Source organism: Pteronotus mesoamericanus, unplaced genomic scaffold (assembly GCF_021234165.1).
Source record: "Pteronotus mesoamericanus isolate MK-2021 breed Mesoamerican mustached bat unplaced genomic scaffold, CSHL_Meso_final scaffold_85, whole genome shotgun sequence".
Taxonomy (NCBI): domain Eukaryota; kingdom Metazoa; phylum Chordata; class Mammalia; order Chiroptera; family Mormoopidae; genus Pteronotus; species Pteronotus mesoamericanus.
In genome coordinates this window covers 65,161,815-65,175,194 of record NW_026555329.1, presented here as the reverse complement: position 1 = coordinate 65,175,194, position 13,380 = coordinate 65,161,815, and the positions used below count along the sequence as shown (strand labels likewise).

Sequence of the window (13,380 nt, the reverse complement as noted above, 5' to 3'; positions counted from 1 at the left end):
GGATCGTGGCCTAGACTTCTCAGCAACATGGGCCAAAAAAAAATTTTTTTTTTTTGGTATTTTGTTTGCCTTGAATTTCTGTCACTGGCAGCTAAAGGAGTCTTGACTGATACGGAAGCCAGCCACTTCCCCCAGCTGCCAAGTGACCCACTTAGGCCGCTCCAGCCACATATGACCGCTCCTTCTCATGGGTCATCCCTTCCTCCCCCACCTAGGCTAGTGCACAGGAGAGACTCGCCCTCTGTCTTCTACACGAAAGGTGAGTTTGTGCCCATGTGCTCCTGGCCCTTGGTCAGTGACATTTAAAGTCTGTTGCTAACTGTGAGGTGAAGGGAAGGAGGTTCACTTATACCTACTGTGAACTACACACTGTGCTGGGTCATTGTCTCATTAAATCTCCAGAGTAATCAGCAAGATGTTTGGGAAGGAGGATTCTTGAAATCACCCACGGAAGTGATTTCCTTGGATGGGCCACCCCCGAGTCCACCCCGGGACTTGGGCTGGAACTCTGAGGTCTTAATATACTACATAATATACTATGCCCGCAACAGGAATAGTCCCGTCTTTTCAAGCTTGCGTATACGGTTGAGATTGTTATTAAGCCACATGTCTTGGTTTGTTTGCTTGGGTTTTATTTATTTATTCATTTACTTATAAACTTGCTGAGTTGCAGACACGCCCTGACTCTGGGGCAGCGTGCGCTCATGGTGTCAGCCCTGTCCTTCAGGGGATCCTTTTGCCCGAATAGCTGGCGGCTGGTGGTGGCCAAGCCCTTTGGAAGGGAGGCTTGGAGGAGTGAGAAACAAAGGGACTGGAGGCCGGGATAAGAGATGTCCGCATAGGCTCTCTGTAAGCCTTCGAGGCCTCAGCACCCAGGGTTGAAGTCCAGCTCCTGCAGCATGTCCTGCAGAGACCCCTGCAGCCTGCTCAGGATCACCACTTCAGCAGAGTAGAGTGAGGCTTCCAGGATACCTCCCAGGCCCTCCAAGGTCTTCAGACCCCTGGCTTGGGGGAAGGGGCAGTTTTTGGAGGAGGCCAGCAGGTGGAGAAGGTCCCGCACGTTCTCCAGGTCATTAGATATTTGGATCACATTCCCTGAAGGCAGACTGGTGAGGATCTGTTGGTAGATGGCCAATATCTGGTCCATCTCGGACAAAGTCAGGACAGGGTGGAGCCCAGGAACGAAGTCCAAACCAGCTATCCTCTGTTTGGAAGCAACGGACTGCTGTGCAGGAGGAAGAGGGAGAGCAAGAGCTCAGCGAGGAGGGAGACAAGTCAATTCTCTAAAGCCCTCGGCCTTTCCATTGAGGATGGAGGTTTGTTCCCTCAGTTGCTTCCCCTCCCCCGTCCACGCCACCCTGGCCTGGACCATTATTTCTGTGTCCAGGTGGCTGCCAAGCCACTAAGAGGGTCTCCTGGACTTCTGTCCTCCTGCCCTTCCCTGCCCTCTACTTCCAGACCAGCCTTTGCAGGTTGTTCCCGTCTCCAAATGGCCTCTGCTACAGAACCAGCCATGATTCCCTACTGCCCACTAAGTCTCTTCCCCAGGTGCTGAGGTCCTCCAGAAGCGCCCCTCCCCAGCCCTCTGCATTTCCCTCCTCCCCCAGGAAATGCCTCCCTTCAGTCAAACTCTCCACAGCGAGTGTCTTGCCTCTCTCTTCTGCTCCACTAACTGATTACCAGGAGGGGTTCCCCTTCCCAACTGCCCACGGCACTCATTCCCTGCACCACACAAGAGGGACATTCTGGACCTATCACGTGCACCCTTGTCAAATGACTATTTTGAAAGCAAGGAGAATTAAGCATTTCTCTTTGTAAAATGCCCAAGACTGCATGTAGTTCTGAGCTGTCCCTGCTTCTGGCCATTTAACTTCCTCTCCAAGGCCACTGTCAGACATCCACAGTGATCGGGAGACATGGAAGTCCAGACAGGGCAAAAGGCAGGCTTTTAAGGCTGGGGACTACCAAAACCACAACTACAAACCTTCAATGAGGGCATGCTTGGTTCTGGTTCTGCAGGGGTGTTGGGGGATCACTTGCTTTCTCTAATTTAATCTCGTAATTTAATGACCTTATGAAGAATATATGAGAGTCCTATTATCTAGATGATGAAACCAAGACTTAAAGACATTGAGGAACTAGCTTACAGTTTTCCAGAGAACAGAGGTATGAAAAGAAGTAGCAAATGGCTGAAGGCCTTGGCCTATGGACCTCACACAAAGACCCAAGGGGCATTGATAGCTGTTTACAAATAGCTAGAGGGTTGTTTGTGAAGAAGGGTAGACTTGCTCTTTTGTGCAGCCTTGGCAGGCAGGGCTAGCAGTAATGGGGAGACTTTCTAAGGGCTCCTCAGAGCTCAGCTGCAACAAGAAAGAACGCCTACTGACAAGCATATTCTGGAGACACGATGGAGATCCCAGAGGGGATGCTGCTGGGGGTCTGGTCACCTGCCAGTGGGACACAAGGACCTTTATGGCTCCCTCTAATCCTAGGCGCTAGGATTCCAGTCAGGGAGGAAGAAGAGTAAGAAGGCGGAGACAAGAAGAGGCAACTGTTTGTACAGTAGGAGGTGTCAAGGCCACCGCGGCCCCAACATGTCGCTGCACAAGCCTCAGATAACCTCTGAGGTCCCAGTTTCCCCATGGGCTGGCCACAGCTCTATTGTGTCTCCCCAGACCCTCCTTACCGTGTGCGAAATGTCACCAATCCTGGTGACAATCGTTTTGATGAGGTTTTTGGTGTCATACTGGACTTTGTGGATGGGAAAAGCTTCAAGGTAGAACAGATAGGGCCAAAGCCACAGGAATCGGCACAGGAGTCCACAGCTCATTTTCCTTCCCAGGTGTGCGTCTTGGGCCTGCAAACCAAAGGAACCGCACCTTGCAAGTTGCTGCTGTCTCCGAGAACACCCCTATGCCCTGTTACCAACCATATTACCAGATGTGGATAAAAATGAAATTTGCTTTCTGCCCTATCATCTCCTCAGAGTCCAAGACAATTCGTTATCTAAAAATACATTAATAAAAAGCATTTCCTTGGGGAGAGGCGAGGCCTGGTCAATAAAACCATGAGAAGGTGTGCTTTAGCCCACAGAGCTGGAAGCCAGGCTGTGAGCAAAAGGGCGCGATGGTGACGATGTGACTTCATTGTGCACTTTAAGGAAGTGAGTGGGCTTTTAAGGTCTGGTTCAATCCAGCCATTTACCCACTGTAAGACTTTAGGCAAATCATATAACTGCTAAAACTCTACCTTTCTCCCCCTGCAATTTACCTATCTACAGGCTTTTATAAGGATCGAATTAGATAATGCATGTGAAAGAGTTGGAAAGGTATGTGAGTTGTATTCTATTACTACCCCATTATTAGAGATTATGTGACTTGTTCTTCCATGACTCACAACAGCCTGCTGATCTCTCCGTGACGGCATATATCACTGGCTTTTGGTTTCCCTGCCTCTCCCACTGGGGGCCTGAATCCAACCACTACTTAGGGAAGGTCTGACAATATGTTGCGGGCTGTTCTGGGCACCAAGGATACAAGAGCGAACAACAGGTGTTCTCTATCCTCGAGTTGCTTACAGTTTGATAAGAGGGACAAACAGGAAAACAGGCCATTCTGATTCAGGAAATAAGAGCTTTGCAAGAAGGACAAGTACAGGATATCACAGGAGTCAAAGGGGGCTTCCTGGAAGAGGTGTCACTTGAGCTAGGTATTAAAGATTGAGCAGAGGTTAGAAAGAATAGAAAGTGGTTGCCATAATTGCCAAGAAAGCAGTAGGTGCAAAAGCACCGAGGCAAGGGAGAACATATAACATGTCCTCCCGGAATGTTTGAAACTTTCAGCATCACGGAACCATGAATTCTAAAATTGACAGTATGCTGATCCTTGATTAAGCCGCAGAGTTTTAATGCAGTACAGGAGGCAATGAGGTAAAAAGTAATAAAGTTAAATGTTTGTGAGTCTGTGGCCAATGATCCCTGCTAAGTATATGTGGATGAGCCTGAAATAATAATTAAATGTAAATAAATGTTAGCATGAAGGGTCTGGAGATCGCAAAAATGTTAATCTCTGCTATTTTTTGTTCTGCCTCATCTGGATCCTGATAAAAAGAGATAATACATTTTCTGTCTATAGGTGGCATTATTAGTATAATTCATATGCTGGCAATGCAGGAGAAATCAGCAGTCCGCTTATATATTATTTATAATGCTTGATCAAAGGTATTTTTTAATCTGAATTTTATAGCAGGGGAATAAGTGAGGCTGAAGGAGATGCATTCACTTACCCAAAGTCAAGCAGGTGAGTGGCAGACCCGGAATTCAGACTCTGGGCTGCCTCCCCTGGAAAGACTGGGGTCCTTTCAACACCCTCCTCCCCATTTCTCCAATCTTCAAGAAAAGTCCAAACCATAAACCACCCCAATGCCCAGCTAAGGGCAGCTCCTGGGACCACAGCACCTGGGAACAAATACCCTGCTCTCGGGTGAAACTATGAGATTGTACCCTCACATCAACTTCAAATATGAAAAATACTTGGAAATTTGGGAGGGGGCCCTTCAAGTGTTTTTGTGCTTGTTTGCTCTCTTAAGAAGTTAAAACTCCTTCTGTTAACTGCTTATTACCTGAATTAACATTTCCACCAAATCTTGGTGGAACAGAGTTAAATAAAGCTGCGCCCCCGCTGCCCCGTATGACTCCATGAAACCCTAGCGGCGGCAGACAATGTAGCGGTCAGGCCCCAGGGCCTCAGCGGTGGGCTCTGCCCTTATTAACTGTGTGTCTCTGGGAAAAATACTTCCCTGAAGCATCCGTTCCCATCTGTAAAATGGAACTGATAATACCACCTGGCTCAAAGGGTAAGTAACATGTAAAGCCCTTGCCGGTGTGTGTGTATGTGCATATGTGCGTGTGTGTGTGTGTGTGTGTGTGTGTGGTGGGGGGTAGGTGGAGTGAGTAAATGTCTTTGAATTGTGTGATTACTGGGCAGGGCTTGAAATGCTTGGGTAACACCACCTGTGGCCAACCCTTAATTGAGCATTTGGCCAGTTGCCTCTCCCAGGCTATCTCAACTGGGTACCTGGTATTTCTGCATATTCTTCCTCTGCACAAGACTGAGTCCTATCCTTTTCTAGGATTTATGTGTTATTGACACCCTCCTTCCCAAGAGAATTTATTACCAGATTAACTCTGGTCATAGTCACTCTCACATCATGGCCACCCCTTAATACCTTAATGGAAAAACAGTTTACAAGCCCTCTCTACCGCCACTGGTAATATGCTTCAGTGGACGCTGAAAACAAATTGCCATTCCTTGAAATGCTGAGAAGTCTGCCTAAGAGGAGAGCTGGGTTTAGGATGCGCCACGGAGGCCGCAGAGAGAATTTTGATCTCAATGGGTCCATCTGAGATCAAAGTGATGGAGAGAACCTGGCCCATCAACACACAGCACATAACACACATGTTCACACATCACACACACGCGCGTGCGCGCACACACACACACATCAGCACACCTAACCCTCTCAGTAGAGGCTGCCAGCTGTCTCTAACATCTAGTCTTCCCTTCTTCCCAAGTGACAGGACATCCAAATTTAGATAGGGATGTGTTCCCGAATAAATAGCACACTTCCCAGCTTCTCCCAACTCGATATGACCATTTGACTCAGCTATGGCCAATTAAACACAAAGAAAAGTGCCCTGTGGTAGCTCTCATGTTGTGTGTTTTCCTTTTTCACCCCTTCCTCCGCCCCGAAGCCTGAATTGTGGATCCAGTAGCTTGCGTTCAGGTGCCATCTTGAATCACGAGGACTACAGCCTCACCAGGAACAGAGGGTAGGGAGCTGGAGAAGCCCGGGTCCCTAAGGACTTTGTGGAGCCGAGATGCCATATTGGCCTTGGACTGCGCGAGGGACATAACCTCTGTCTTGGTTAAGCCACTGCTATTTGGGGTGTCTGGTAGATGCAGGCGACCTTAATGCTAACTAATTTATGCATCCGGACATGGGCATCAGAAAAGAGTGAATCAAAGTTTTCCTTGGTTCACTGATTGTCAGTAACTGAATGGGGGGCCTGGTTGTGACCTGATAATGGGGGAATGGCTGGGAAGAGCGGGGTTTACGGAGTGGGAAGGGGTAATTCAAGACAGCGACTACGGCTCCATTAAGCTTGGTGCCTGACACATAATAGTTACTCATATATTTGATGGCTGACAGCTCACATGTGATTGCCGGCTGTCAAGAAATAAAATTCACCCTTATTATGGGTAATCCACTCTTGAGAATCTCCATTCTGTTTTTTACATATTGGTCACAATAAATATTGTACAAAGTTTGAAAAGCAAGAAGTAGCACGAGTGGTTTTCTCTTATTTGCAATAAGAGCTTCCTTTGAGAAATCAGGTTCACGAACTTAACCAGTAGCCAGGGTGTCAGTGTGAGGGGTTGCATAATTCCTGTTCATCAGAAACTACCCTTAGGTCTGATCCCATGTGTTATCAGGGATAACAAATAAGTTTCAGTTGCTATGTCAACTCCCATCAATTGTTAGCGGGCTCCCTGGAGCGCTGTGTGGAGGGGGATCTGAAGCTCCATCCAGATTCAGAGGGAGAGGGTGCTGTGATCAATCCATGAGGGCCCTAAAAGCTTTCTTAATGAAAACAGGAAATGCTTTAGCATCCAGGTCTCCCCTTCACTGGGACCCTGGTTGGCTTCTGCTCCTCTTATGAGCTGAGGACCACGCTGGCCCCAATTTCCTTCAGCTTCCTGGGTTGTGCTCCTTCTTGACTGTTGACTCAGGAGCTCCCTGCCTTGTCCCATTCATCAGCCTGGCTCCTGCTCCTGTGCCCTGGGCCTCCTGTGCATGTCAGAAACCTCTGCTCTGCCCCTCTGTCTTCCCCGTGACTTCTCCCTTCTTCCTTGGCACCCCCAGCGCGGGACACCCCCGAGTACAAACACAATGTGTGCACAGATGGCGATGAAGTAGTCTACGGGATGAGATGTTGCCATTGGCACTGATCACAGATTCACTTCCCAAAAGCTGATAAACTGAGCAATGCAGTTTGCTGAAAAGCAAGGCATTTCTCCTGTCATACATGAAGTAAGTGCAAAGGATTCCATGGGGCCAGGCCTCAGGTGTGTTGCTTTTAAGCAGAAACAACCTCTCTTTCTATTTCTCTGAGACAGCTCTGTGGACAAAAAAGAATTTTAAGGCTCTTGGCTGGCAGGCCAGAACAGAGCTGCTGCCACTGGAATCCTACCACTGGCGGGGACAGGGCCTACTGATTGACTGATTGCAAGAGAATTTGGCTTGATTTTTGTTTAAACGGCACTCATGCTATTCAAGGATGCACACACCATAGGGACTCTGCCTCCCTGGACCCTGTCACTGCCCCTGACTACCACGTTCCCCTGGGTGGCATCTAGGCTGGAGTAGGGACAACGACCCCTGGCTCTGGGAGGAGACGTCTCCCAAGGGGCCACCTCCGCACCCTGCACAGGCCACTCAGACGTGACAGGCATTTGCCTGGGGCTGACGGGCCGAATTAATTGCAATTTCCCTGGCTCTGTCCTTGGTGCTTGGAGCCATTTCCTGGAACAGAGTGGGAGGAAGATATTTCCCCCAAATACCAAGAAGAGTTATTTTGAGCCTAAGATGTACAAAATATGAGAAGGGCTCCTTTGGCCAACATGGAAAAGTTCCCCTCAGCCCAATGTCCTCAATGGCTTGAAAAAGAAAGAACCTAAAACATCCGTTTTTCTCTTGCCTTCTCCCCTCACCAAGATGAGACAAATGGTCAGCATGACCTTTCTGTTCAGGGGGACATTAGAATGGGGGTGACAAGAGTTCTGCCGACTAAAGAGACTGGGTGTCTTACTTCACATCCCTGCCCTCTGCCCCACCTCCCCCGAAGATGATTCCTCCCAGCAGAAAATGATCATCTTGTCTGTCCAAAGCTGCCATTCTCCAATGACAACCAGGCCACTCGTCGCACTCGTATCTGACTGTATTTAAGGAGTCACTTTTCCAAAGTGCCCCCATCTTTAAGCTATAGAAACTGGAGTGTCAAGATAACTACACCCACAGTGAAATCTAAACGACGTCAGGAGAGAAGGCGGGCTATAGTGGGCCTCACAGTTCCCAAGGGGGGCCCACCTGTCCGCAGGGTGTATCTGGTGGTCTTGGCCTGAGAAGTGGTAACAGAGAAATGAGAGTGACTGGCCTCTACCACAACCTGCTTGTTCTTTCACCCCAGAGAAACCCTATTTTATCCTGCGTGAAGAAGGCAATTTACACAGCTTTGAGACCAGCAGTGGTAAGATCCGGCACAATTTCTCTGGGAGATTTGGTTTCTTCCTGGCTCCTTTTATCTACCACTCCCACATCCATGGTGGTCCTGGTCCTAGGCCTGCTCTTTATACAGCCCCTCACATTCAAAAGCAGGGGACCTGGGACCCCACTGGAAAAATAATGCATGAATTCTTATACACAGAACAAGGCTATATCCAGTTCTCAGAAACTGAGTGCTCCTATTCATGTCCCTTAAATCTTTATCTTTATCATCCGCCCCAAGATGAGCAAGAGGTACCCTGACCTTTGGGGATGTGCTCAAGGCAATTTCCAAAGCATCTCAGCGGCTGGGCTGACGCCTCTGACGATTTCCTTGCGTTCTGGCTGGCTCCTGGAATATAGATTCCTGCCCCTTGGGAACAGCCCAGCCCAGCTTCAATCCAACGTTCCTGTGCTCCCAGCAGCCTTTCCTCTGGTTAGAACTCTGTACAAAGCTACCATGATCCAACACCAAGTCCTCTGCCCTGCCCGTCACGCGCCTCAGTTTCCCCGGGGGACCAAGGTGGGGTGGGAGAGATGCTGCCTGCCAAGAGCTACTGGTAGAGGACGAGAAAGGAGCGCGCTTGGGCCTTACCTCGCAGCTGGTCCGCGATTCCTGCGGGGTTCCATGCCTGCCGGCCCCTCTTATAGACGCCCAGGCACAACTTGCGCAAGTGCCCGCAGGCCCTGATCACCCCGAGTGCCAGCTCCTGCCCTGCCCTGTGATCCGGGCCAGACCAGGCGGCTGCTGGCAGGGCCTGGAGGGAGGGACTCCGTTGCACCAGGAGCCACACACTCACCCTCGGGTACTCCTGAAAGTCTGAGGACCTCTGGCAGGACCGAGAAATCCTCCAGGTCCCTGTCAGGGGCTCTGGCGAGGCTGTGGCGCCCAGGGTCGACCTCTGGGGGACTGGCGGCGGCGAGGGGGTGAGGGGGCTCCTCCGAGCCTGCTGAGATGTCCTCCCGGCCAGCTCTCCCTCCCTCCAGCCGGCCTGGCTGGCCTGTTTCACCTCCTCCCCCAGGTTGTCAGGGGAGAGCAGGGGCTGGAAAAGCCACTTTCAAAGTCCTGGCACCCTTACTCTGCCAGGCACACGCAGGCGCCAGGGAAGAGTTTGCTGACCTGAACCCCGGAGCCCCACGCACGGCGGAGCTAGCTGACTTGTGGCGTGCAGTATCAGTGCGCCAGAGTTTGGGGGTTCCTCTCGTCTCCAGGCCACTGGGAGGGTAGATTTTTAAAACTTGGGGAAGCATACCTGCAGTGAGGGGAGTGTGGAGGGGACAAAGAAGGCCAGGCTGCACAGGCCTCCCGGCGCCTTGCACCGGAGGCTCCCTCATGGAAACACGCTCCCCACAGGCTTGCGCTCCACTGGGACGCAGGGGTGTCTGTTGTGTTCACGGCCGTGTCCTCAGTTCACAGCCTCGTGCCGAGCACAAAGTATTTCATCTTTGAGACATATTTTTAAATGAAAATTTCAAGCATACAGAAAAGTAGGCAATACACCCATTGCCTAGATTTAGCAATTATTATTTTTCCTTTTTTGCCTCATTTATTTTGTGGCTAAGATATTTGAAAGCAAATTATAAACATCATGACACTGTATCCTTAAAGGTATTCAGTGTGTATCTCTGAAAAATAGGGAAGCATTTCTACACAACTGCAAGACAATGATCACATAACGGTAATTCCAGAACATCACGAAAGTTCAGGTGTATACATTCAAATTTCCCCAAATATCTAAAAAAAAAAATGTAGTTTAGAGTTGCTTTGTTTGAGCCTGGTCATTTTGTGCTTAATAACTATTTATGGAAGGAAGGAGCGAAGGGAGGGAGAGAGGGAGGGAGGGAGGGAGGAGGAAGGAAATTGAGGTGTATATTTGTGAAGGTCAGAAACTGTTAGCATTGATTAAAGGTGAGAAACTGACTAAATGTCCAACATAGGAAATTGCTAAGATTATTGAAAAGCCACATGGGAGCAATAGGTGCATATTAAATGTTATGCTGTAAAATAGTATTTACTGATGTAGGAAAATAATGCTATTTTGTGGACTGGAAGGAATCAGATTACAACATGGTGTGTGTTTTCTGATCACTCCCGTGTCAACGCACCCATTTGCATGGAAGATGTCACTACAGGGAATGAGTTTAGGAAAGATTTTTAATCTCTTCTTTGTGCCTTTCTGCTTTAACAAATTCTCCATGATGAAATCACATTTTAAAAAGAAATTTCATCGTTTCCACAGAAATTGTGTTTTGTATCGTTTTCATATACAGGCTGTAACACTCACTACAATTAGGTTTTCCTTGCCCCCAACATCTTTGTAACTTGGTTCTAAGTAAAGACTTAGCTTATTTGCAGGGACCTTGGCAGCCTCAGGTGACTTGTCTGGGCAATTCCTTCCTTAGGGTCACAGGGTGGACTGGGAGCAGACTCACTGTGTGAACATCGAGCAGCAGTGAGACCATATGGTGAAGATGTGGACAGTGTGGCATATCTATCACCTACCTATTTTTTTTTTTTTGCATTTGGTTGATTAATAAGTTACTACACTCTTATTTTTAAATGAAATATTATATAATAAAATATTTTATTAAAAAAATTTCAAATGGACAAAGAAATATGAAGTCTCAGTTCCCACCCCCCCACACTCCTCTCCCTAGCTGGTTGTGACCGGTTTCTGGTGTGTCTTTTCATGGATATTCTTTTTCTATCCTTCATATAGCTTTTCTCTTTTTTTGCATATAAACTTGTTTTATTTTATTTTCTTAATTTATTTTTAAAAAGATTTTATTTACTTTTAGAGAGAGGGGAAGGGAGGGAGAAAAAGAGGGAAAGAAACACCTAGCACTTGCACACCCCCAACTGAAACCTGGCCCACCACCCAGACATGTGCCCTAATCAGGACTTGAACTGGCGACCCCTCAGTTCACAAGCTGGTGCTCAGTCCACTGAGCCACACCAGCCAGGGCTAAAATTAAGTTTCATTTTAAAAGGTAAAACTTTATATATGCTTTTAAAACGTAAAATTCAAAGTTGTTAGGCAAGACAATTACACAAAGCTGTTTACAGCAGTAATTAAAGAAGTGGTAACATTTTACCACTAATTAAAGAAATGGTAACATTTTACTAATAATTAAAGAAGTGGTAACATTTTATCAGTGTAAAACATCACGGCATTCAAATCACAACTTGGATCTTCAAGATTCATGTGTTTTATTGCATGCAGTAAAATGTGGTCAGATTTAAGATATAATTCCTCCTCTGGAGATCTTGTTCTCAATCAAGTCTTTCTTTTTTTTCTTTTCTTTTTTTATCTTCAATCAAGGACATTTTTTTTTCATTGCATTTAGAGGGATAGGAAGGGAGGGAGAGAGAGAGAAACATCCTTGTGAGAGGGAAACATAGACTTGGTTGCCCTCCCATATGCACCCCAACAGGGACCAAATCTGAAACCTGGGCATATGCCCTGACTGAGAATTGAACCCACTACCCTTTGGTCCACAGGACAGTGTTCCAACCAACTAAGTCACACCAGCCAGGGCAAGTCTTTCTCTGTCACCATCCTCTCACACAGTGGGGTAGCTGGCCTTAGTGGCGATTCCACAATGGTTGTTTCAGTCTTTGGCCATCTTTATGCAGCCACTCATGCCCCAAGTTGTACCCTAGCTGTTCTTGACAATCTAATATTTATTGTTATTTGATTCTGCTCCTTCTGTAGCCGAATCAAAGCTGTAGCCAGCCACCAGAATGCCATGATCAAGATCTTCACTGCTGTTGCGTGGATCATAAGAAATGCGTTCTTTATAGAACCGGAAGCTAGCATGGCTTGCATCTATAGCAACGGAATTGGACCCCAAAGTTGCCACTGCCTTCATAAGGGACCTCTCCTGCTGATGGATGTCCAAGAAGCCAGTGTCATTGGCAATAGAATCCTTGGGCTTGTGTTTGCAGGATCCAACCTTCGCCTGATATGGATAAGGTTCCTCTGAGTCCATGCCTCCATTGGACTTAACCTGCTGGAACACATTATCCATTAGGCCACAATTGCAGTCTTCATTGCCTCGAGACTGAGAGAGCAGGCCACAAAGTTCTGTTCACTTAGTGAAATAGGTTTGTCAGTTTTCCAGACCATCTGTCCTTTAAGGGCACCCGTTGCACTAAAAGCCCAACAAGAACCACTCTGATTCTGATTCTTCACAGGAGTTACATAGCCTTCCTCTCTCCAAACCACAGCTGAGGGGGTTTCAGCAGAGAGAGGCTCCCAGGGCACTTTCCTTTTCTTGTGCCTGAATTCGTCACTGGTCATAGCACCCAAGGCAGTCATCCCATGGTGAAGCGCTGTTTCTCTAGGTTCTAGTCCTTGTTTGCAGGTCAATCATCATCATGCTCTTCTCCCGCACTGCTCTCCTCCACCCGTCTTCATTCAAGCTCTGTAGTTCCACATGCGTCGCCTTCCGCTGGTTCCACTGTGCATCTAAACGTCCATCAAGTTTTGGAGCAGCTGAAGCTATTCCTAAGTAAACAGCAGTCAGGGAGAGCAAAGAATTCATGTTTCAAAAACCACTTCCAGGAGCACAGGGGGCAGGGGTGGAGGTCGGGCTGTCCTGTCTACCAAGCCAGGGCCAGGGACTGTGCTGCCTAGAGCCCCCAGTGCCTCTCTCCAAAAGGCCAGTTTCCTGGGGTGAAGCAGCAGCATCAAGTCCTGGGCCCGGGCACTCACCAATAGCTACTTCTATTTCCATTACGTATGCACGCCCCACCCCCCACACAAATGATGTAATGCTATTCACTCTACTGTACCTGCCCCTTGATTTAAAATGTTTTATTTTGGAAAATTTCAAATTTCCATCAAGCATTTGTGAGGAAAAAAAGTGGCATAACAAACCTCCATGCACTCATCATCCAGCTTCAACTATTATTTCTCTCACTTCTTTCACTGAGTAGAGCTGTAACACAATTTCTTACTGACATGCATAGAGCTGTGCCAATCTTTTAAAAGCAAGCATATATTTCATTTTATGAGTGTACCATAATCAATATAACCATATTGATTACACACA

At 47.8% G+C, this 13,380-nt stretch overlaps 1 protein-coding gene and 1 pseudogene across 1 annotated transcript; both read right to left on the bottom strand.

The window, feature by feature from the left end:
* Positions 1–628: 628 nt before the first annotated feature.
* On the bottom strand, positions 629–2,858 carry LEP (leptin). Its single transcript, XM_054563895.1, has 2 exons — positions 2,687–2,858; positions 629–1,225 (listed from the first exon to the last, which is right to left on the bottom strand). Exons 1-2 carry the CDS (start codon positions 2,828–2,830, stop codon positions 866–868), a joined length of 504 nt encoding a protein of 167 aa, XP_054419870.1. The 5' UTR covers positions 2,831–2,858; the 3' UTR covers positions 629–865.
* Positions 2,859–11,886: 9,028 nt separating this feature from the next.
* On the bottom strand, positions 11,887–12,870 carry LOC129062931 (procathepsin L-like; annotated as a pseudogene).
* Between the last annotated feature and the right edge of the window lie 510 nt (positions 12,871–13,380).